General features: G+C 44.3%; 1 protein-coding gene across 1 annotated transcript in view; it reads left to right on the top strand.

The window, feature by feature from the left end:
• The window catches only part of KCNH5 (potassium voltage-gated channel subfamily H member 5), a 147,654-nt gene extending 122,009 nt beyond the window's left edge, over positions 1-25,645 (top strand). Inside the window, exon 11 of the mRNA XM_083862923.1 lies at positions 24,692-25,645. Within this exon, the coding sequence (XP_083719049.1) occupies positions 24,692-25,639 (948 nt within the window). The 3' untranslated portion in view covers positions 25,640-25,645. The remainder of the gene's footprint in view (positions 1-24,691) is intronic.
• Positions 25,646-25,915: the final 270 nt, after the last annotated feature.

Here is a 25,915-nt window from a genome sequence, read left to right as displayed (position 1 = left end):
GAAAGGAAATGCTGTTTGGGGGAATGTGTGGGCAGTATGAGAGACTGGATGAAGAGTCCAAGAAGGGTGGTGTCAATGTGGGACATGCAGAATGGAGTTAATTTCATTAAAAACTGGCTGATGATGTCCAGAGTAGTCACCAATCACCTCCATAGCCCATGAGGGATGATTCCTCCTGGAGGAAATCATCTGGCCCCTCTTCAGTGCCCAGTCTGGGATGGGAAAATCATCCCCTTTTGATTTCATGGAGCCCATGATCACTAACTTTTAAATACCTCACACACATCAGATGAACTCCACCTGTCTTCCCCTGGAGTTTCAGTCAATAACTGCCTTGGAAGCAGCCTGGCATTGCAGTCAGATGTGCTGAGCCAGAGTCTGCTTTGGAGAAATTCTGTGTTTTGTTCCTGGGCACAAAATAGATCATGCTACATTCAACACCAGGGACACAGTGCAATTCCTGTTACATAAAGTTATTCAGGGGATTGTTTCAAACCTCCTATCTGCTGGAAGGATCCATGATTCCCTGTTGGGAATCACAGAAATGTTTGGCGGTGAGTTCATCCCTGAGGAGAATCGGTGCCATCCAGGACAGTTCCATCAGGTGAACAGAAAGCAATTGCTCAGGCAGTGAGGCTGGGCTGACAGCTGCACCATTCTGCAGCAGCTTGTGCTGGAGTCATGTTACCTAAATGGAAAGAAAATAATTGTCTCCTTTAATTGATTTCTATAGAAATATATACTTAGCACTTTTTCCACGTAGTCATCACTCATACGGTTTGACATTTAATGATGACATAAATACACTCCTTGGGGGTTTGTGCCTGAGAAAATGGCTGTTCTCACTGTCAAAAATACATAGGCAGAAGTGTTCTTGCACCAGGTCTGCTCTTTGAAACACCCATCCACGGATCTGGGTGCACACGCCATGTGTTTGTGCTGCCCTATCCCTCAGCCAGCACTTTGATGCAGTCCATAGACTGTAAAACATTTAGACATTCAAAAGGCTAATAAATTAATAATAGCACTGAGCACAAAAGGTTATTTCCACATGACAGGGAAGTGAAAGTCTTGTTGAAGTGGGAAAATAATGTTTTCTCACTCCCAAATAGCATTTAGAGCCTGGCATGTTAAATGACCTCCTTAAGGCATCTGCTCAGCAAAAGTATTGCAGCATATCGTGTTTTGTGCTCTGATATCTTTACAGCATGTCTGGTATCACTAATGCACACTCTAAGGCAGAACCAGGACTTTGAACTTCTTTCTTTTTTTTTTTTTTTTTTTTTTTTCCCAATCAAGGAAAATAATTATTCTGAAACTATATTCTTTAAAATCGCAATGAGATTACATAGCTGCCTCTGAGGATTGAGTAATAAAGCAGGGCTTGGGATGAGTCTTCAAAGAGTTAATTACTGCCTTCTGATGCTGGAAGAGAATATTAATAGTATCTAATTCATTAAGTGCCTCTCAAGATTTTACACAGCTGGAGGGGGCCTCTCTGCAAGCTTGAGCCATGGAGCTTGGTCTGAGGAGGGGAATCCTGACTGATTTTTAGGAGGTTCTGTGGCATCCAGTTGTCAAAGGGAAGTGAGCACCCCAGGTGGAAATCTTGGCTCAAAAGGAACCACAGAAATCAAAGGGTTTTCAAAATGGTTGCAAAGTTTCATTAGCAAATTACACACTTGGCATAGGAATTTTTATGAGTTAGTCCCTGCTCCCCTTGTAAGCACACAGCAGTGGGTTTTGGATAAAGGAGTGGGGTGAAAGGGAGCAGAGAAAGAAAGAGATTAATGAAAGCAAGCAAACAAGGAAAAGAAGGGTGAGGAAGAGAGATCACCAGTCCTGGCTCCAGCATTGCTCTAGCTGGGGTGTCTAGGGTTGTGGGGTGCCCAGGCTTTTTGGGGATACCTGTTTATTGACAGGTTTTCCCCATTCTCTATGCAAATTAATTGTCATGCACAGTCGGTTCTTACAGACCTTTCTGGAACTGGGTTTAAGGATTTTGGGTGGTCTTCGTCCACCCAAATCTGCTGCTGTCCATGTCCACATCTCAACCTCATTCCTGCACTTGTGCTGTGCTGTGTTGTGTTTATTTCCAGGAGCCAGAACAAGGATGCTTGTCCTGGAAAAGTGCTGCCCTACCTCCACATGGCCCCTGCTCCAGCCACATTCTGGGTTTTATTTTCCCTTTTCTCTTCACAGCTTCCATTTGCACCAGCTAATGTACCACCTCTGCTGAGCTGCGAGCCCAGCATAGCCTGTGCGAGTGCAGGGAAAAACCCAGATGAAATCTCGTCCTTCCTGAAATCACAACTAAAATCCTCCTGTGCTGCCCATACAGCAAAGATTTCAGCCACAGCTTTTAAGGCACACAGTCACCTCCTGCTGTTTTCTACCGTGGGCAGAATGAGCTGTGCTAAAGGAATGAGTCAGGAGCAGCCGGGGAAGAGGACAATTGTTCATGCCTGACCCCTGGTGTGTTTGCTCCTGGAAGGTGTGCTGAGAGCGAGCCAGGGAGATGTGAGGAGAGATGAGTGCCTTTAAGGCAGCAAAATCCCATTCGGGGAGGCTCAGCTCTTTTCCCTGTGATGCTCTTAAAGCCAGGGACAACACTGTGAGCCGCTGATGTTGTCTAATACCTCCAGCACGCGGAGTCTCTGGGGCTTTTTAGCGGACGAGGCCATCAGACTGTGTTAACACACACGTCCTATTTTCCTTTTTTCCTTCAGATTAGAATAATTCCTTTTTAAATTGCCTTCCTCTTCTTGCTTGAGGTTTTAATGCTTCACATGTGGTTTCTTGACTGAATCACTCATTAGTTCTGTGTCATGTGGTTTTAAGAAAAGCTTTATTTTAAGTTGAATTCTGCATTCACGTGTCCTAAAAGTGAAGGTTATCCCAAGGTTCATTCACCATCCCTATTTTCATTTTCCAGACCCTCCCAATGGTGTGCTGTATTAGTGATGCAGAAGCAATGCCAGAGGCAGAGAGCAGCTATCAGCCCTTGCCCCTGAAGGTCACTTGTGTTCTGGTGACCCTGAGGACTTTCACAGGTTTTGAGCTCTGAATTAAGCTACTCAAAATTGCAGGAGCTGAGTTCAGAGCTGTTTGCACTTCACCAGCTGGTGCATCAGTTGTGGGGAGTGGCTTGCTTACATGGAAAGGAGTCAGAGCATCATCCTTGTCTCAGAGCTTTTCTCTCCCTCTATGACTTTAGTTGTCTGGGTTTTTTTATTTTTTTATTTTTTTTTCTTTTATATGAATATGTTGTCCCAGAAAATTAGGTCCTATAGCTACAGTTTATCTTTAGTGACGGTTTAGTGTGATTACCAAGTAAGCAAGTTACACCCTCAAAACTCAATTTGGTTTTATTTTGTTCACATCTTAGCAGACTTTGCAGCTGCCATTATGCTTGAAAAGACTTTCACTTTGGAAAATATTTGAAGATTTTTTTATTGCTTAGCTTTATTGCATTCACCACTCTCTCCAAACATGTTAATACTCAATTGCAATATTTCCTAAAGGACTGTTCCACTGATTTATATCTAATACCACCTCTGATGATGTTTACACTTGTATGTCAAACGTGTTTGGGTGAGACGAGCCCACTCCAAGCCTTCAAATAAAGTAACCTTGTCCAAATTGTTGATTGGTGGCCCTGGGCTAGAAATTTCTGGAGAAAATGCTCAGGGATCTGGGCCAAACCCATGTGAGGAATTTATCAGTACAGATAATGCAGCAGTTCCTTGTGTATTTGTAGCCCTGTGGTTACAGACAGCCCAGCAAAGTCCATCCTCCACCTTCTGCCACTGAGAGCTCCTCGGATCCTTCCAAGTGAGAATTACGGATCTGAGGCAAGTTTTTTTCTGCAGCTCTTCCTTCCCACCTCCTGGTCCCCTGAGTAATTCCTTGTGTCCTCATGGACATGGGGACTTGAATTTAAGGCATTCAAAGCGAGGAAGTGAGTCCTTGGGGGACTGTGTGTGACTTTGCTAGGTAGAAGAGCAGCATAAAAATTGAAAGGGAGAACTGCAGGAGCCTCAAGTTCAGCCCCTGGCAGAGAGCGTGGGACAGCTGTCAGAGCAGAGTGAGATGGCCTGGTTTGCTGTGTGAGTAGCTGTGAGCTGGGCTCTTCCCCGTGTGCCTCACTCCTTTCCCTCTCCTTTCTGCCACTTGTTCATCTCCTGTACACTCATCTCCTCTGGGCACTCTTCGGGTCATACTGACCGTGGAAAGTGAGGTGTAATTGCACCTCTGGATCCCTTCCCTGGAGGAGCAGAGGGAGCACAGAGGTTTTCTCTTGCTTGGACGTGGCTGAGTGCAGAACTTGGTGATAAGTGTGAAACTCTTGAATGCAACCAGGGCAACAAAGGTGGTGAAAGGGCTGGAAGGAGTGTGGGGAGCAGCTGAGCACTTTGGACTTGTCTGGTTTGGAGAAAAGAAGGCTGAGGGGTGACCTCATTTCCCCCTGCAGCTGCTTGAGGAAGGGAAGGGGAGAGAGAAAACTGCTGATCTCTTCTCCCTGGGATCCAGTGACAGGATGTGTGGGGATGCTTCAGAGCTGCTCCAGGGAAGGTTTACTGGAAATTAGGAAGTATTTCTTTACTGAGAAGATGGTCAAACAGTGGAATGGGCTTCCTAGAGAGATGGTTGGTACCCTCAGCCCATCAGTGTTTGAGACCATTTGGACATTGCCCTTAAGATCATGCTGTAACCTGTGGTCAGCCCTGAATTAGATGATGGTTGTATATTCTCCTCTCCTCTCCCTCTCCCTCTCCCTGTCCCTCTCCCATGAGATCTTTGGGAAGTTTGGTGTACTATGGATTCACAGCACAGTCTGGATTAGCACATTTTGCCTTCAGACTGCAGGCAGAGGCAGAGATCAGCCAGTGCACTATCATCTTTAGTGGTGTTTCAGAGCCACATTAATCCCCCAGGGTAGCAGCAGGCCAATATTCTATTCTAGATATAATCTCTGAGTTAAATACCTTCCTCAGACATCCTGACCATGCCTCTGTAGGAGCAAAAAGGGACAAATCACCAGCTCTGTTAAAAGCAGGACTGAACCAAATTCTGATAATCTTTTGGCATTACAGAGGTAGACTTATTCTTTTCCTGTATGTGTAACTTCCCTGTCTAAATCTAAATCAAAAGGTCATTTTATGTTGTTTGTCTGCTGGTCTTTATTGAGAAATGCAAGGCAATTTAGCATATTTCTCATCCAATGATCTTTGAACAGCATTGTGTGGCTGCAGAAAAAAGAATCCTGTGTGCTGGTGTGATGTCTCTGCACACAGGGACTCAACAGCTGATACTAAAGGCACTCAACTGATCTACCCCAGTGAAAAGTATGAGCCTTCCTCAGGCAGGCTGTGCAATCTGCGTGATTTGTCTGTGTGTGGAAAGATCATTAAACAGGAATGTCAGGATGGGCAGTGTCCATAGAGAGACAAAAATGTGACTGGCTGTGTTAGAGTGAAGATCCAGATTGATGATTATTTGCTATTGTGCTTTCTGTGAATTAACACTATTGTCTTCTTTAGAAAGCTCTCATAATTAAGATATTCTCCTTGGCTGACACAGACAGCATTCTGCAGGCTGTCTGCTAATATCAGTTCAAGGTGGCATTGCTTGCACAGGACATGACTGCTAATAAAAAAAAAAAAAAATCAAAGGTTTGCTATTTTAAATCTTGTAAATATTAAAAAATGAACATTTTCTGTTTACCTCCCCTCACTGATTAAAATTGACGCTTTTAGTCTCTTCCCACTGCAAAGGAAGGGGAGGGAATGTGCATGGTGCAATGGGAAGGAACATTGCCATTTCATTTTTGATTTCCAGTTAAGAAAATTTTTTCCCAGCAGGCAGGATTTATACAGAAAGTGAGGACAGGGGTGTTTGGTGTTACCTCACACCCCTCCAAGCAATTATTCCATAACAATGGATTTCTTCTTACAGGGGCTACTGAGCCTAAATGCTGTATAGATCTATGTTTTTTTTTCCAACCTGATAACTAACCTCAAGAAAAGGGGGAAATATTAAAAAACTGAGGTGATTAATTCTGTCATTGCTTCCTGGAGCTGAACATCAGACATTTTAGCAACAGCATAGTATGACTTGAGGGTATAAAATGAGCTTCCACCCCAGACTTCTCATTCCTTAAACCTTACTTCTGCCAGGCTGGGAATGCTGGTAGAAATGCACCCAAAGCCATGGCTGGGGAAAGAGAACTTCTGCCTGTTCATTGGGATCATGTCAGTGGATCCCCGTGGGCTTCACAAGGCACAGGCAGAACATTCATCCAAGTGGGAGTCGTCTGGCTCTGCCCAAAATGGGATCCAGAAATGATCAGTAACAATTTCACAGAAGTTTTGCAATGGAGACAGCCCTGATCTCATTTATTAGGTTTTTTTTTTTTTTTGCCCTGACTTAATCAAAAAGGCTACTCAAGTAAATAAATATATAAATAAATAGCTTCTAAAATGCCAAATAAAACTCCCTGTGTAAGGCCTTTCTTTTCTGTGCAAGTATAAATCCATTAATCTATTATTTTTCAGCTCACACTTCACAGATGCAATAATACCCAAACGTGCTGGTTCAGCACATAATAATCATTGCAGTCCTGCAAATCCCAGATTTACCTTGTTTTCACTGGTATTTTGGGGCTGCTTTCTACAGTGCATGTAGGAAAGTATTAAATTGTAAACAAAGTGCAAGAGGAACTTTGTGGGAAATTTTGCATGAATCCCACTAGTTTTAGTTAAAAAAAAAACCCTAGCTTGTCACTTCCAACTTAATGATGGCTGATTGACTGTGCCTTTTTTAATTGTCTGCCAGTGGCTGTGATTAGCAAGCTGGCTCAGTTTAGGTCCCATGCAAAGAAAGTCTGCAGGAACAAATTCAGGAGATACTTAAATATATTCCAGAGGTGGGCAGAGCTGTCAGGAGGGACAGGGACATTCTGGGAAGCACCTGAAATAAGTTGAGTCCCCTATTATTGCACTTCTGAGCAACTTACTGAAAGCCAAAAATATCCAGTGCGTTTAGGAAGGAATATATATTATTAATTCATTTTTTCCCCCATATTTTTACTTCTCAGACCTTACAGCCCTAGCTCTTAATTTGTTTCCCTTCCTGAAGATAACAAAACCATAATACAGTTTTTAGTTGCAGGTTTCTATCAAAAAAAGGAGCATAGTGTGAGCAGTTATAAATCCTCTGCTTCACTTAACTCCGTTAATTAAACTCTCAGTGATCTTTTGATATTTTGAACTTTGGGACCTCCCCTCTGACTTCTGGGTGAATATCAGATTTTTTTATTAGAACTCCACAAAGCTGTCTCAGCTGCCAAAAAACGTGCTATATACTCTTTCATATATTAAATTTCCATCAGTCACTCTACCTCCAGAGAAGGGGACTTACCTCTCTGAGTACATATCCCTTTGGAAGCAGTTCCTTTGTCCTCTTTTTTGTTATGAACAGCACTCCTGTTACCACAGGAACAGGCTCTGGCTTTTTCTGAGAGCCTAAAACACTTCACACTCCCTTAAAAATGTAAAAATGGGGACCTAAGCAAGATGACAGCAGCAAAGAACAGCCATTTCTAATCAGGATATTTCTAACTGGTCAGATGAACTGAAGCCTTTTTATTATGATTACATTTGCTTTTCCATTCATGCCCATTGCTTCCCTCTGAGTGCACAGACATCCAGTTTTCCTTGTCCATGTCCCTGACCCTAACAGAACACCCTGTCATCTCCATAATTAATTTCTAACCTCCCTATTTTCACCAATTCAGCCTTCCTTGACTCCGTGCCACTGTAGTGAATTTCCATCTCCATCGTGTGTCTGAGGTAAATCCATTTTTAAACAGAACAGTTGTTGGTCAAAGCAGCTCAATTATAAATGACCATCCTTCTCCCAGGCTGTATTGGCCATCCTGCCAAAGAAGGTTACACTAGAAATGTAAATGGACAAACTGAATCATGCATGTTTTTCATGTGTGAATAATTGTCCCTGTTCCCATTTAGCGAAGGACTCAGCCAACAACCTCAAGATGTTCTACAGAAGTACATGAATAATAATTCACAAGCTCAATGCAGCCATGCATTAATGTACCAAACAGATGCCTGACTGAACTTGATGAACCATCAGCTGTAACTTAAAGCATTTGTTAGAAATCTTGTAGTCTGTGTCCCATGCAGAGCTTCCTGCCAGACCAGTTGGGCTCAAATTCAACTCAACATGTCAGACAGCTGCTAATAGGGATGGTAAGGAATCTGCTGGGACAGAGACTGGGTTTGCAAAACCCCAGCAGCCTTCTTAACCTTGCTGGCCTTCTTGAGGGCAAGATGCTCTGGCCCAGTGGATCAGCCCTGCCCCATAGGGAACACAGAAACACAGAATAGTTTGGGTCAGTTTGGCTTTAAAGATCATTTCCACGCCCCCTGCCATGGGCAGGAACACCTTCCACTAGAGGAGGTTGCTCTGAGCCCCATCCAGTGAGGCTTTGAACACTTCCAGGGATGGAACATCCACAGCTCCTCTAAGCAACCTGTGCCAGTACCACCCCACAGGGAAGATTGTTTCCTTAAATTGAATCTAAACCTGCCCTTGTGTAGAAGGCAATACAGGTGACCTTGCCCCTGATGAGTAACAGCTGTGTTAATTACCCAATACAGCCTCTCCCCTGATGTGTCACAGCTACATCCAATAAAGATAAGTGTGATAAAAGGAGTGGCTGAGGTGATAAGAGGAGGATCATGAATGGGAGAGGATGAAGAATCTTGGGGAGAGAATCACTGTTGTGAGGTGGTCTTGGTCAGCAGTTAGAGCCTGTTAGAACCTGCAGTCACAGTCTAGCCAGGTGAAAGCCTGCAGTCAGAGTCTGCAAACTGATCCCTGCAGTCATTGTTTAGCAGGAAATAACCAGCAGTCAGAGGCTGCAAGGGAAACCTACAGCAGGAGCTGCTGCAGGCAGAGTCAGTGAATGGTTGGAGTCAGGATGGCTGAGCTATAAAGAGGAATAAACCAGGACCTTTTTCATGCTGTGATAAACAAGGAGTCTGTGTTTCTGCTCATTTCTACCCTCTAACAAGAGGGCTGCTGCAACACCCTCTGGCAGTATAAAGCCATTTCACCTTGACCTATTACTGCGTGCCCTCATCAAAAGCCCTTCTCCAGCTCTCTTGTAGCCCGTTTGGACACTGGAAGGGGCTCTCAGGTCTGTCTCCCTGGAGTCTTGTCCAGGCTGAACAAACCCAACTCTCTCTGCCTGTCAGCATATGTGAGGTGCTCCAGGCCTTTGAGCACCTTCCTGGTCTTAACATCTGATACAGTTGCACACTTGTAAGTGTCCCCCATCATGTAAACCAAATGGCAAACCCCACTTAGGAGAGTCATCCTCCTGGACAAGGCCTTCCTGGGACAAAGTGACAAAAAACCTGCTGTCTTGTATAGGAGGCTTGGGGTTAGCTGGGTATTTTGGACATCAGAAAAAAAAATTAAAGGGAAAAACAGAGAGATGCTTTAACCAAGGTTTTTGAACTCAGAATGAGCTCTGGGAGGCACACACAGCATCTGAGATGGAGAATAACAGAGGTAGAGATCTGTACTTTTGTGTAGTGTCTTTTTACATCCCTGCAGCAGTGTTTAGCCTGCACCAGCTGGTGTTTCATTAATTGTGTGTGCACAGGGAGTGGTAGAAAGCAATGTATAAACATGGTGAAGCATGGCCACAAATAGGGAAATACAGAATTGTCAATGTTATTGATTGCAAAGACCTGTTATTGGTGCAGGTAGAGGGTTTTCTTGTAGCCAGCCCCAGACAGGAGGAGGGGATTGCCTGCAGTTTTATGTGAGGAGGTCATTTCTGATCACTTTTAAAGCCAGGTTTTCCAGAGTATACAATACTGAGGATTACAAACTAATTTGTTTAGGTCTGGAGCAGTGAGATAAGCAAAGGCTGTAAAAACAGGCTCAGCCCCTATAGAACATCCCCATGTCAGTGCCTGAGTACATGGAAGGGAACAAAAACATGTAAATGTGGATCTCTCTAAAGCTGGTGAGCTTTACAGACATCCATAGGTAGCAAAGGGGTGATGGCTGTGATACAGGTAGTAGGGAAGATCACCAAGAAGCACATGAGAAAAATGGAAAGAGCTTTCCCCAAGAGTGGATTAAGTGTGGAGGCTCAATAGAAGGATACCCACAAGTAGGATATGGTCAGATCGTTAAAACCCTTCACAGCACAGCCTGAGCTCATTGCCTTGAAAGCCCAGGGATTGATTTAATGCAGTCAGTGTGCAAGTGGGAAGGAAATGTCTCTTCACCACACCATCTGTTCATGCCATCCCCGTAACCCCACCAGTTAACTCTCCTGTGCTGCTTTTCCTCCTGCAGATGCCCTTCAGAAATAAATGCAAGGCTCTGCATTTATTCACCACTTGCCAAGTGCCTCAGTCACATCTCCTGAGCTGGGAAAACATGCAGTGGTCCCTTTGGGAGAGCACTTCATCCTCAGAGGGGTGTGTGTGTCATCAGCAACTCCATCTCTGCACAAGTGGCTTCAGGGAGCAGCACACTGAATTTTCACATGGCTGATGCTGTGTTTCCGTGCTGTGGTGGAGGGTTCACTAGCTGGTGGGCAGCTCTCCTCCTGGCTTTCCTGGCTGTGGGTGATTTCCCTTGACTCTGTGCCCCAGAAAGGAAGAGCTCTCTGCTGGTGCACATTTAAGTATGAGGAAACATTAGCACAATCATTTAAATGTGGTCTTTGCTCTTTAAAAATTAATTTAATTTGATTATGCCATAACTAGAAGGCCCTTTCTCTGCTGACAGTTACAGATGTCTCTAAAACCTTGTAATTCCATCAGTCTCCTGAGCTAAGGCACCCTCAGTGGCAGAGCTTTGCCAGCCACTAAGGGCTAAAGGGACAAGTTTCAGGTGAAAGTAGCACATCCTCTTCATATTATATTTCTTCTTGACAGCATACTCCTTAATGGTTCCGTGCTTGTGTCTTGGGTCTTCTTTTTCTCCCCAAGTGGTTCCTCTTCACTGATGCAGTGGCTTGTCATCATATTAAAGGCAATTTCAGCATGTTCCAACAGCCAGCACTCCTTAATCACACACTGCCAACCAAGAGCTCCCAAATGGGAAAAGCTTTGCTCTTGCTGGGAGAGATGTTTCACTTGAAGAATCCCTGGGACACTTTTTAAGGTTATTTCACCAAGCTTTCTATAGTTAAAGGAAGTAGATACTAAAAGTTCAAATAACTTTTTGGTCTTCTTTTCCTGTCAAATTTGGATTTCCCAATGGTTTGACTGAGTTATTTCACATCTATTGCACAGTGGGCTGACCCTGTCTTTCAGAGGTGTTAATCCTTTCCAAGTCTTGATTTCAAATTAAAAGAATTGCTAGCTCACCCTTCCAGTGGGTTTTGGGCTGTGTCTCTGAGTTCAGAAGCACAGATGTGAGTTGCTGAACTGCCCAAACTCATTCTCCCTTGGCAGCATCCCTGTGGCTTTGTTTGCCAGACATCCCATGGGTAAGGTGGACACTGGGATATGGACAGTGGTCATTTGAGCTTGGGTTTCATCCAAAAGATCTGTAGAAACGGAGTGAGCACTGGCAGAAGTGTCCTGACTTCGGTCTAGATAGCTTCAGTCTTCTCTGATATGGCAATAGGCTGTATAAAACAAGGAATAACTGAGGTAATTTTGGTGTGGTTGGCTGGTGCAGTGTGAAGGCAGAGACAGATGGGAACAGCTCTGAATGCAGCCTAGTCAGAGAATCACAGAATCCCAGGGGGGTCAGGTTGGAAGGGACCTCAGTGATGGTCTCAGCTCCCTGCTCAAGCAGGGCCATCCCAGAGCACAGGATTGTGTCCAGATGGGTCTGGAATAGCTCCAGTGAGGGAGACCCCACACCCTCCCTGGGCAACCTGTTCCAGTGCTCAGTCACTGCATGGGAAAGAAATTTTCCCTCATGTTCAGGTGGAACTCCAGAAAATGGACAATTTCTGTCCATTTTCTCCTCCTTGACACCAATGAGAAGAGCCTTGCTCCATCCCCTTGGATTCTGCCTTTCTGGTGGGGGACACTGCTGTGGGACAAAGGGAGTCCTGGTGCCTTTCCCTGTGGTGTGACAGAGGCAGGTCCTCACTTTGAGCCCCAGAAGATCAGGTCCTTGACTGGGATCTAGAAGGAAACGAGAAAGAAACAAATGACTGGCCATCCACCAGTCCAAAACTGCTCCAGTCAGGAATACTGGAATGTTTTTGTGTTAGCTTGAGTCTGGAGTCAGTAACTCCACTATATTGGTTATTAGCCCTGATTCAGGTGAGGAATATCTGACAGTGCACGAGCAGCAGATGTTTTTCCTCTCTGTTTTGTAATACAAGGTGATGATGTCTTGGCTCTTCTAGGTGCAGAGGCTGCCCGTTGTCCCTTTCATTTCGGTTTTTTAAATTATTCTTTAATTTCTGACTTACCACTTCCAAACAAAACTGATGGTCTCCTACATCCCACGGCAATGGAAGTGCATTGTTTTAATTGAAGCTCCTGCTGTAAAAGCTTTTCAATAAATTAACAAAGCCTTGAAAGTGATGAAGTGAACAGAGTGGCTTGTGGCACATTCCATATAAAACCCAGGTTTCTGAAAGCCAGGTAGAATGTTCTCAATGTCAGAAGCAAGGCTGGTAGCAACGGGTGTTATTTTTTATTGGGCCAATGGATATGGCTGGAAAAAAATCAAAAATCTTTCAGTTGCAAAATGCTTTTTCAGGTCTGAAGACTTCAGATTAAATTTCAGGCACTTTATAGTCTGGTACAGTAATATTTAAGTTAAAAAAGAAACCCATAATGATTCCAATTAATTTAAATTTCCACTGAAAGCAGGCAGGAGAGAGTAGTACATTTGGGGAACAATTTGCAATTCTTTTGCTGATGTATTACTTTGTAAATGGAGAGACTCTCTTAGGCATTTAGTGAGACCATTTAGTGTTCAGGCAAAAAGCAATAAAAGGCAAAAATGCAGAGAAAAAACCACGAATTCTGCAAATCCTCTGTGCCTATAGCTTTGTGCTGGGGATATGCAGGAACACTGCACAAGCAGAGCTGGCCAGAAGCCAAACATTAAGATTTTGATATTTTTCATTGGAAGAAAAGCACAACCTTCTGAAAATTGTCACTAAATAATCAGAAATAGTTTTTCCTCCCTCCTCACCCCTCTCCCAACACAAACCACAGTAGTAAGTTGTCCTGGTCTGGATTTAATTCCAACAATTAACTGCAATTAAAGCTGAGCCTTTTCAATTATTTCAAATCCAGAAGTCTACACACCAGACAGGACGATGGTAAAAAGAAATGGTTATTACATTAATAATCTTATTTTAATTCTAAGAAACGTATTTATATGTTTAATCTTTTTTACTGTCTGGATTTTCCTACTACAGGGGCTTTAGGTTGGAAACCTTGGTTCCATCCCCCAGCTGATCCACTAAACAGCTCAATGACCCTGGGCAAGTGATGCATGACCTCTCTGTGCCCTGGTGTTGGCCTCTGGCACAAATGGCAGCTACGTAAATCCAACTTCCTCCAATACAGGGAAAGGGGAGTGGTGGATTAGTGCTGCATATTATTATTGATGATTGATTTTCTGCTCCAAGTTAAATCAGGCTGAAGAGCAGCTTGTAAAGTCTTTTGGCACTTTTTCCCCGTTTCTGCAGTTTGCCCCAAGCTCAAACCACCCTGCTGTCATCTGGAGGCTTTGAACTGTGTTTCCCTCTCCCTGCCCAGGAGCGTGTTCCCCTTAGGACATCCTGGGAGAACTGAAGCCTGTTTTCTTCTTTTAATAATCTCTGGTAAAATGCAGAGAGAGTAGCTCGTGTGCAGGAGGGATGAGCGTGGATCAATTGGCAGTGCTGCTGACTGACATTTCATTAGGCCAGTGCCAATAGCAGATATTGATCCAGGGGCCAATCGATGGAGGTTTGCAAGGTCCCAGCCTGCCTGATGGAGTTGGGAACTGTCCTGTGAGTGGGGGCACTGTCTGGCAGTGAGCACAGCACCCCTCAGCTGGGCTGGGAGGCAGTGGGAAGCTCCCTCCAGGTCTTGAGAACTGGGGTGCCTGATGGTGATGTGCTGGCAGGGTTGGTGGTGACAATGTGGTCATAGTGTGGCACATGTCACCATCTCTTTACATCAGTGGGGTTATCTGAAAGTCATGAGATGGCCTGGTTGGGGTGGGTGGAGGTATCTTTGCTAGGATTCACTTCCAGATGCAGTGAAAGATCTTGAGTCTAATGGGCTTGGATTTTTAGCTCCTCTGTCCCCCTCTGTAAGTACCTCAGCTTCTGTTCTTGCAGGAGAAAGAAACATCTGCAAAATGGAAAAAAAAAAGAAACCCCATCAAGAGAAATCTGCTCTCCTCTCTGCTTTAATGCCAGACAAAGAAATAGGAGAAATATCTCACTTGCCCTTCACTGTCTAATAATTGCATCAGCAAGGAAGAAAAGAGAAAGGGGAAGTAGAGATGAATATGTGATACTCTCCATCAAGAGCGCATCTGCAGATAGTTTGCTCACCCACCAAATGACCAGTTCAGATTAGACTTGTTTACATGGGAGAGTTGTTAGGGAGTGAAGGAAGGTGTGAGTTTAACTCCCAAAGTGGATAGTCCTAATCAGTGAGAGGGAACAGGGGTCCCCACGAGACACTGCTCAGTAATAGTTACCCTGCAGCAGTCATACTCAAATTGTTCTCTGCTCAATTTCCCCGTGTTTAACCAAGTCTGTCTTATGTACAGAAAACAGATTACACTCTGATTCAATGCATTATTTCAGTTCTGATCCAGTTTAGTCTTTTTATTAAGTTCAGTGTAGGATTTAGGGTCCTGAAAAGGAATTAGGAGGATAAAGCTGGGCTTCTTTGCTGCCAGTTGTGACAGGAGCCCAAGAGGGGCTGTGTGTGTTTGGACCATGGTGACAGTCCTTGTGAGGCCACACAGGTCAGTACTTCACTCTGGAACAGGCTGACCCTGAACAAGACCAAGCAGCAACAGGCCCTGGTTGAAACCCACCATAAATTCATAAACAAAGTAGCCTTTCTGGTTTATGAATTGAAATAATTTTGTATGTGGAAGGTGCATTTTGCTCACTTGGATAGTATTGCAGAAATCATTCTGAATCTGTCTGCTCTGCAACATGCTAAAGCATCTGCTGTTTGGTTACAGCAAAGAAAACAGAAAACAGTGAGTGAAAAAGCAAAAATAAGCAATCAATTCCAATTCCAGAGTCACATTTAAAAACAGTGGCAAGGCTCCCCACTTCCAGAGGTGCACAGTGCCCTTCTTCAGCATCCTTTTCCCAGCAGAAAGACCCCAGCAGATATCAGAGACAACAGCTGAAACTGCAGCCATAGGAAATCCATGAGTTGTTTTCCCCTGGGATATGAAAAGGTGGAGGGAGGCATCTCTGGGCAGGAGGTGCTCAGGCCTGAGTTACTCAAAGAACAGAAGAACTCCTGGTTCAGGAAACTGAGCTGCTCTCAGATAATGCTCTTGTAGCTGGTGAAAAACTGTATAATTTTGCCAAGGGAGGAAAAGGTTTTGGCGTTCCATTTGGAAATCTGAGTCCTTAGCTCAGCCCACACTTGGCCAGCATATAATCACATTGTTTAAATAATGAGCATCCATCACACCAGCTGAGTGATCTTTCCTTGCAGAGGAGGGGTCAGTAGGTGTTAGTACCTTTAATCAATCAGGGGATTGATGTCTCAGGGGATGAGGACAGGACTTCATGTGGCACATCCATGGTGCACTGTCCTAAACATCTTAGGGCAGCAGTGCCTTGGGCCCCTGATCTTCAGCCGACACCTTGAGAACACCTGTGTGCATTTTTTTCAATGACTGGTTGTTGTTGTTTTTTAATGAACTGCCTTAGTTTTGGCAACAGGCCAGCACAGTGACCTCTCTCTGCTGTCAGCCATGGGTTTTAGTCTCTCAGTTGTAAATAGTTAGCAGTGACAGAGGGATTTCCAGCTAATTGGGGAAATGAGGGCAGTGCTATTATCCTCTCATACACTGGGGGAGATGGAGACATGAGGAAAGAGGCAGAGTGATTTGTACAGGACTTCCCACTTGGCTGAAGGTCAGGCCAGCAGGATAATCCACCCCTGTGAATCCCAGCCTGGTGCTCTCTGTGTTTGGCCACGATGCTCCGGGGATGTGACAAATGAGACTTAGATCTCTGCCCGCTTCTCTCCTCTTTCTCCTTCCATCCAGACAGGTTTTAAATGAAATCAGGATGATGTCAGATCCATACCAAGTATGAAGGGGATGGGTCAAACTCTCAACCACACTTTCTTCTTAATATTCATGCTTTTTCACAAATGCAGATCAGCCTAATTGGCTGCCAGCATGCACAGATGTCTCTCTGCAAGGGTACTCAGGTGCTGTGAGAATTGATTGCGAACATGAAATGGAACCAGATTAGAATTTGACCTACAGTAATCAATTTCTAAACCACAGGACAAGCAGTAAAGAGATGATGGAATTTCTGGACTTTGGAAATCAGTTATTGGCTGTTGTTGTGCTCTTCTGAAGGGTCTCTCTCTCGTTACATGTCTTGATTTTTCTTTAGATGAGCAAATTGAGGGACAAAGATCTTTATTAAGTAATCATAAAAGAATGAACCTCTTCCTAGCACATAAAATGCCATTAAATATCCCTTAAAAGGGCTTTTTCAGCACATGGAAATAATTCTCATTTCCTTGAAGATCACTTTGTTACTTAGATTGGAAATCTTCACATCTTTTACAGGTCAATTCTGCAGTTGCTTAGGAAGGATGTATGTGAATACAGTTTCCCCAAAGCAAAATTAAAATGTGCTTGGTAGGAAGCTTTTGCTGTAGCATGTTACCGTGTCTGTGAAGTCAGGATCAATGGAAATTTGCAGAAAGGCTATTATTTACTGTTTCTTTCAAGCAGCTGGAAGACTAACCTACAGAAATCTTCTTTTCCTCCAAAATCCAGCATGAAAGACTGTTTAGTGAAACATCCCTATCCTGGAGATTAACTAATTGCTCAGCAGTCAGTCATTTTCACTGCACAGCCAAGGACAGTGATTCCTTTCTCACACCCAGATGGAGCAATGGTTTAACACAAAGCAGTTCCTGGGACAGGAGGATTAAGGGGAATTTACTGGAGAGCAATTAAAAGAGTTGTTAGAGCAGTTTGTTTTTTGAGGCTGAATTTCACATCAAAGAGAAGCTATCTGAGGAGTGTACAGAGCAGAGGAACAATAAAGCCATCATTTCAAACCATCTACTCTGCATCCTTGGAGCGCAGATTAATAAAGTGAGCTAAGAGTTTGTAGAGATTTGCAGGAGTGAATTAGGAACCAACCTAAAGGCTTGTATGGGGTCACTTCCTATTCATGCATTTCTGTCCAGTCTTTCATAGTATAACTTTTAAAATTCACATTTTTAATTCATGTAAACAAAAAAAGGAAGATTGTTTTAATATCATGGAAATTTTGGGGGGGTTTAATTTTTTTAAGATAGTATCTGAAAAATAAGAATTAAAAGCATTTTCACATCAAGTATTAATTATGAGTCAAGTTCTCTGGGACCTGCCTAGATTTTAAAAACACTTCAGTTTTGGAGCAAGCCTTTTCACCAAGGGTTATACATTAGGAATTGGGCTTAACTGGCCTAGTTTTCAGAATATCAGAAAAAAAGAATATCCCAGATATGCCCTGTTTTGACAACTAAAAGCTCCTAGAGGGGACCAGTCCTCAAGGACTGAGGGATGAAGCATCCTAGACCCCCCTGAGCCCATCAGAGCAATGGCTTGGGAAGGGTTTGCTGGGTTTGTCAGTGCTTGGTGCCAGGGGTGGGAGTGATGCAAGAAGGATCCATCCTACAACACCTGGGAGTGGGGGGAGCTTTGCAGTGCAAAAGGGTGAGTGTACAGAACAGACACATCTCAGGTGCTCTCCAATTTCCTAGGGGCTGTGGGAAGGACATCTCCACTCCCCTGCTGGAAGTTTTTCCTGGAAGTGTAGTGAGGACAAGGGAGAAGGGGTGGCTTTCTTTTCCCTGCTGGTCGTTCATCCAGTAGGCAAAAACATCTGGTTTTCTACAAGCTCTCACTGAGTCTGGCAGGGTCTCCTGGGAAGTTGTGGCTTGTCCTCCTCCCTCTGCAGCTTTTGAAAGAATAATGTTTGTCTGTAAGGACTGGCTGGGCCCTGAGACTGTGGGGCAAAACCCCAACATGCTGGGCTGGAAATAAAAATGGGATCAGATGAAGGGTGTGCAGAATACACACATACACAGAGAAAAACTTTGCAGGAAGCTTTTTTTACACAGTCTGCACCAAACCCTGACATTTGCACTGCCAGAGGTAGGGATTTGAGTCCTCCATCCCCAGCATGCACAGAGGATGTCTGCACACAGGCGACAGGCACAGAGCTCCCTGTGCAGACACCAGAGACAAACAGGGATCTCAGGGTACAGCTTGTCTGACCTGCTTTAACATCCAGCTGCAGGTGAGATGACTCACACCTTCCAAGTGCTTTTGTCTTCCTCCCTCTGCTGTGCAGGGCTCCTGGAGGGTGAGTTCAGATGCAGACAGAGGCTTTGTAGGTGAGCCCTGTTCCAAGTGTCTGTGCTCTGGAAATTTGGTGTATTTTATGGGGAAGGAAATGTATTTATGTGTTATGTATTTTCAGGAGCAGGAAATAGCTCAGTCATCTGCGCTGGGGTATCCTGTGTCTAAATCCTGGATCTGACACAAATCTGCCTTCCACATTAGCATGACAAAGATGTAAATTACCTTCATACAGTGCACTCCAAGATGTGAAAATTAATAGTATTTTTTGGAGACATCTTTATGGAAATTTATGTTGTACAGCCTTGCAGCATTATTTCCAAAGAAAATGAGATCTGTGTTATTGCAGTATTGGATATTGGTTATACCACTTAAAACTTTTAAAATCCATTTGCCAGCTTCAGCTAAGCTTGTGTCATTTCAGGCTAAGGAGGCAAGGAAGGGCAGCTCTTCTATTACCAAAAAAAAAATATAAAAAGGGCAAAAAGGCTTATATAAAAGGGTGCCAAGACCAACACACCTTGTGAGGACACTCTAATTCCCTTTTTGTATGGCAATTAGACATTCCTGGAAGAGGTGGAGCAGTCCAAATCCTTCTTGTGGCATCTGAAAGCTGCTGAAGGAGGTGCTGGATGGGTCTCAGCCAACTGCAAACCAGCTGCCAGCTCTGCAGTGTGGTCCAAGGAAAGGTGCATTTCCCTGAGGTCCTGCCTCAATCACTTGGAAAGTTCCAATTCTGTCTGCTTATCTTACTTGCTTCATCTACAATGTTTTCAAGTATAGCTCTGGACCTGTGCTGTCAGATAAGTCCAGGTTAAACAGAGCCCTATATTTCTTCAAATTTATTAACCTGGTTCAGAATTGATGGTCTTGATTCCTGCCTTAATGATTCTGTGATTCTATGATTCTTATCTCGCTGATCTCAGATGCCTTCTAAGATCTTGCTGTGTTAAATAGGAACAAAAAATATAGGGATCTGGACAAATACTTTGTGTTGTGAACAATCAGGTGCAAGGGAGATGGGGCTTTTACAAGACATTGATGCAGACAAGATAATTACCCCTGAAAGAAACTTTTGAGAGATGATCAGCACTGACATCAGCCTGGTCTGTGCTTTAATGACAGTGACCTGTGGTAACTGAGTGGATGTAGCTGTGGGGACTGAAGTGTGGTGTTTCTGCTGCAGAAATGTCCAGTGGGCTGAGTCAAACCAATTCTCCTAGGACAGCGTCCTCACACTCTGAAAATCTTTGCTTTTTTGATGGCTTTGTGTGACTCTCCCTCCCTCCTTCCCTCTCTCCCTCCCAGTCAGTGCACACACGCTGCATCCATCTCCATGACAACTGTGCTCCCTTTGGATCCCTGGCTGTCCCTTTCCATGGATTTCTGTGGAGAGGAGCAGGCACATGTTGAACACCACTAACAACAGCATGGGATGTTCAGGCTCAGGACAGGATAATCTCTGGTCAAACACTTGCCACTTTTTATGAATTCACTGTAATTCTTCAAGACTTGTACCAGTTCTTCAATCCCTTCATGTACCTGCCTTGGAGTCACTTATTAAGGGATCTTTGTGTAGATCTCCTGTATGGAGCAAGGTCATGGAGGGATGATTTTCACAGTACTGCTACAAAAAAAGGCAGCAGGCAAGGGATGCATTTCAAAGCACCTGAAAAGCCCACAGCTTTACTCATTAATTCAGTGTGTGTGTCTCAGCCTCGAGCTCCCTGACTCCTCATTGCTGTTGCCCTCATCTGCACTTGGCTTTGGGGCTGGTTGTACGAGCTGGCACCTCACAGGAGCTGCTCCAGCAGTGACATATCCATTGCCAGTACCTTTGGTCAGGTCCCCCTTTGGAAGGGACAGAGCTCACACTCACATGAGTTACCTCTTGGTATGGAAGGGAGAGAAAGGAGGCTGAGGTTGAGATCAGATGGAGAATCTCAAATTGCTGTTGTCTCCTCTGTGCTTGCCTCATAAATAACTGGAGTATTTCAGCCCCCATGGCTGGCTATCAGTTAGCTTCTACTTTATCTTTGCCAGCTCAATAATTATTGTCATCTCTGTTGCCCCTTCTTCCCAAAATAAATACACAAAAGGAAACCCAGGAACCTGGTCCCATAGGACAAAGTTTGTGCCAACATGGAACAGTCTTTCACAATCTGATCCATAAAGGAAATGGAGTCCTGCACTTAATGTCTGTTACATTAATGAATTTAGAACTTGTTTTGAGACAGAAGTGTGGCTCTTTACTCTGTGAGATAAACTCTATACACACTTAATTCAGCTTCTTCTGAGTAACTCTTTTGAAGATTGTGTCTGCTCCTGGGACATACATTTGGGCAGGCCTATGTGTAACTTCTCTGAAAAGGGTCAGGGACAAATGAAATAGCTTATCCAATTTAAGATTTCAAAATAATGCACTCCCAATCTGCACAGAAATGTCAGATTGCATGAGATGTTTTTCTATTCTTATTTATAAAGAAAGAAAGCTGGTTCGAGTTATTAGACATCAATAGAATTAATTCTCCATGTAAACATTTGTAAATGTAAACACATTTTAACTATTCTGGTTTAGTTTAAACCACTGTGGAAGTGGATTAAATCCAGCCACATGAAAAATCTCCTAATATGGAAAAAATTGGTAATGAAAATAACTATTGCTTAGTGCTAGAATTCACATCTTGGTTGTTTTTTTTTTTTTCAGTTCTTTGTAAATTCAGGTCTTTGTCTTTTCTTCAGTCTGTGTAAGAGCTTTCTTTTCTTTTACTTGTACATGTTCTACTGATCTCAAGTACTCCTGACCAAAACTGGATTATTGCTGTGCTAAGGGTACATCTTCCTTGGCTGAGGGGAAAGAAGAGGGGAAAATTCTCCATGGAGTGAAATGATTTTCTTGGCAGAGTAGTTCAGTGGCAGAGTGAGGACCAAGACCTCAGTCTCCATCCAAAGTGCCCTTATCCCACAGGGTCAGTTGGGATCTGCTTGGTTGTGCATTTCAGAGTGAAAAAGAAAATAAACAGCTATGAACACATATAGGTTACATGAGAAAGCCAAGGGGGAGCAGGCCCAGGGCTGTGCATCAGCCCACCTTTGCTCCATTGGAAATAAGGCTCCACTGAGGGACAGCAGTCCTGAATTCTTGACTCTCAGCTAACCCCTGGATTTCAGAGTCCCTGGGCATTTTCTGCACTAATCCAGCATTCAGCAGGCCTGCTTCTGCAAAGGAGCTGCCCATACCCATTCCAGGCAGCATCATTTTCTGTCCCAAGAGAAGAAAGAGGAAATTATTCATTCAAGAGTTCTGTCATGTTGTGTCCTGCAAGAAGCTGAGAGAACATGTTCTGAGGAGGTGACAGCAGGGCTTTGGGTCTGTGTCTTCACTGCATGGGCATAAAGTAGGAGTAAAGCTCATGGCTGTGAGTGGTCAGTGTGTCCTTGGCCTCACATGGGCAGACCAGATTTGCATCATGTATTTGCTGGCATTTGCCACCTTGGCCACCGGCCACCCATCCCTTTCAGCTTCTCCCAGAGTGTTTGCTCTGCTGTGAGTCACTCAGGCTCAGACTCCCCTGCCACTGGGCTCAACCCATCCAAGTGACACCTGGCCAAGTGGTTCTGGGGCAAAAAGCTTACAAAAGTTATTTCCTGACTTTTATAAAGACACACTTCAGGAGTATGAGGTACAGGTGGTGTCAGGTTAGAGATGTTTTGGCTTTTCTTGTGCCAAACCCAGCAGCAGCAGTCACTGGTAATTATATTCTTCAGGGAAATAACCTCTGTCTGGAGAAGGTTTGAACTGAGTCCAGAAGAGGGACAAAAGAACCAAGATTGGACTGGGGGAGAAAGGGAGGTGAGGGTGCAAGGTTTTGGAGAGAAATCAAAAAGCTGCTGCTGTGGTCTTTGTTGTTGTCACTGTGGTTATTATGAACCTGCAACAGGACAGAAGTTGTCAGTGTTGCCTGGTGCCTTTCCCAGTGGCACATCCAGTGCTGCACTGGGCAGGGAGCTGGCAGCTGCCTCCCTTCCAGCATCCCCCACTCCTCTGGACAGCAGCTGCCAGGCTCAGGCTGGCTGCAGGAGGGCAGGGTGCTCAAGCTGGGAAACAGATCCATGGCCAGAATGCAGAGAAATCACAGAAACACAGAGTGGTTTGTATTGGAAGGGACCTTAAAGATCATCCATTTCCAACTCCCTGCCATGGGCAGGGACATCTTCCACTTGTTGAGGTTGCACAGAGCCCCATCCCACCTGGCCTGGAACACTGCCAGGGATGGGGCAGCCACAGCTTCTCTGGGCACCCTGTGCCAGGGCCTCACCACTCTTACAGTAAAGGATTTCTTCCTACTACCATTTCAAAGCCATTCCCCCTTTGTCCTGCCACTACACAACCTTTTAAAGGATGTTTCCCTTGACTTGCAGATGTTTTCAGGGACTCAGAGCAAGGCAGAGCAGCACAGCCAAATAGGGACACCAGCAGAGGAACCAGCCATGTCCCCTTGGGGGATGCACCTTGGGGACACATCCTTGCAGCTGGTTGTTTTCACTGTTGCATCTTCTGCCAGAGGTGCTGTGCTGCCCTCCAGGGAAAGAGAGGCACAAACAAAACATCACACACAACTCTCCTTCCAAATCTGCCTTTAGAGAGTGTGGCTTCAATTAAATGTAATCACTCAATTTTGAATCAAGGGCAACTTCTCTTGCCATTATTTGCTCTCCCCAGTGGCCTGAGAAAGAGAGAGTAGCTCCATGAGAGCAGCTGCTGATGAAGGGGAGCCTCCAAATGAGGGAATGTGTCACTGCATCTAGGTCAGAGGAGTCAGATGAAAGCAACTTCCATGGTTGTCCCTTGGTTTTGTTTAAATTTTTTTAACTGGGCTTCTTAATAAGCAAGTTAACCAAATTATTATAAGCAGCTGCATCTATCAGCAGCAGGCAAGGATGTATCTACCGCAGTTGAAAGCTCTCTAATGAAGCTTTGAAGTCCAGCTCATCTCAGATTCATGCAGTGAAGGATCTGTAGCCATTGTGACACTTCTCTGCTGACTTCTGAAGATGGGAAACTTGAAAGTAAATAGATAGTCAAATATGGATACTCAAGTTGATATTTCAAAAATCTACAGTTGACTGACACAGGGCTTTGTGTATTTCAAATAAATACACAAATGTATTCCTTTGTTTTCCTTTTCTTGCTACGCTATCCCTTCACAGTCCATATTTGTATTGAATTATAGGCTGCTTTTCACAGTGTTGTCAAACAGAGAACCAGTTTCCCCACACTGCCTCAGTCCCATATTCAAGAAAACTGGATGAACCTAAAAAAAATAAATCGTATGTGTAACATGCAGAAAATCAACAAAAAAGTTTTTCTCTGTGGATCCTCCCCCAGCTTGAGGCTCAAATTCCTTTTTCTGTAGCACCCTGAGACATGCTGCTGGGTGAAATAACTCAGCATTAAATGGCATGGCATGATGAGGTGGTGGCTATTGCAGTGTTTTAGAAAAACTCTAACGCTAACAGCAAAACCAAAAAGTATTGAGCAAGTTGGGATTTTCCAGCCTCTGGAAGGGTGTGTACATTGAATTTATCTTGCAGCTGTGTAGTCCCTGCTGAATTACTGTTCCCTTTTGATCTGTACTAAAGATAGTGACGGAGCAGGTATGAGTGTGAGTAATGGGTAGGTTGGCATCACAGTATTTGGGTTCTTTGTCGACTGCTTTTTTTCTCTTTGTTCAGTTTCTTTCCTTCTGCTGGTGTCGGAGTATTTTTAGTTCTTCAAGTAGTAGTATCTTCTGCATCAAGGAAAAAGGTGAAACCCACTTTTAATGTATCCTGTTAAGAAAGTGTGTGTGTGTGTATGTGTATGTATATTTACCTTGTCTATAGTGGTTAACCTTGAGGTTGCTGTGTCTTGATCAGCTCCATTTGAATTCACTACAAAAAATTAAGATGGAAAGGAAGATCAGAATTAGGAATTAAGAGAGAAATGGCTGTTCTTAAGATTGTTTACCCATCTCACATTAATATTTTCGTGCGCTGCCCTTTGGATCCTGACTCTGCTGTGGATTTATCCCCCACACAGATTATCTTCAGGAAGATCAGCGACGTCAAGAAGGAGGAAGAGGAGCGCCTGCGCCAGAAGAACGAGGTGACGCTAAGCATCCCCGTGGACCACCCTGTGCGGAAGCTCTTCCAGAAATTCAAGCAGCAGAAGGAGATGCGCAACCAAGGCTCCACCCACGTGGACCCGGAGCGGAACCAGCTGCAGGTGGAGAGCAGGAGCGTGCAGAACGGGGCCTCCATCACGGGCACCAGCGTGGTCACCGTGTCCCAGATCACGCCCATCCAGACCACCCTGGCCTACATGAAGACCAGCGAGGCCGTCAAGCCCAACAACCGCGACGCCATGGAACTCAAGCCCAACGGGAACGGGGACCAGAAATGCCTCAAGGTGAACAGCCCCATGAGGATGAAAAACGGGAACGGGAAAGGCTGGCTCCGACTGAAGAACACCATGGCCACCCATGAGGAGAAAAAGGAGGACTGGAACAACGTCACGAAGGCCGAGTCCATGGGGCTGCTGTCAGATGACCCCAAGTCCAATGACTCGGAGAACGGTGTAAATAAAAATCCGCTGAGGAAAACAGACTCTTGTGACAGTGGGATAACAAAAAGTGACCTTCGCTTGGATAAAGCTGGTGAGACTCGCAGCCCCCTGGAGCACAGCCCCATCCAGGCGGATGCCAGGTGTCCCTTCTACCCCATTCCTGAGCAGGCCTTACAAACCACGCTGCAAGAAGTCAAGCACGAACTCAAAGAAGATATCCAGCTGCTAAGCAGCAGGATGGCTGCCCTTGAGAAGCAGGTGGCAGAAATTTTAAAAATATTGTCTGAAAAGAACGTATCCCAGCTCTCTTCCCCCAAGTCTCATTTATCACCCCAGTCCCCTCCCCAGATATCCTGTCAGGATATTTTTAGTGTTTCGAGGCCTGAATCACCTGAATCTGAAAAAGATGAAATCCACTTTTAGCATATACCTATGTGTATATATGTATACAGTATATATGCAGAGGTGTATATATACCTTTATACATATATATATATGTGTGTGTATACGGTAAATATATATACATATATATTTTCACTTGCATCCAATATGACTTGAACACACCAAGGATTTTGATATGTAAATATTGCATGTCCAGCTGGATTCTGGCCTGCCAAAGAAAGCAATTATTAACATAGATATTGCTTGTATAATATGCAGTTGACTGCATGCACACTTTACATTTATTTATAATCTCTA

The sequence above is a fragment of the Zosterops lateralis genome (genome assembly GCF_965231275.1).
Source record: "Zosterops lateralis genome assembly, chromosome: 6".
Lineage (NCBI taxonomy): Eukaryota > Metazoa > Chordata > Aves > Passeriformes > Zosteropidae > Zosterops > Zosterops lateralis.
This window is presented reverse-complemented; position numbering and strand designations above follow the sequence as displayed.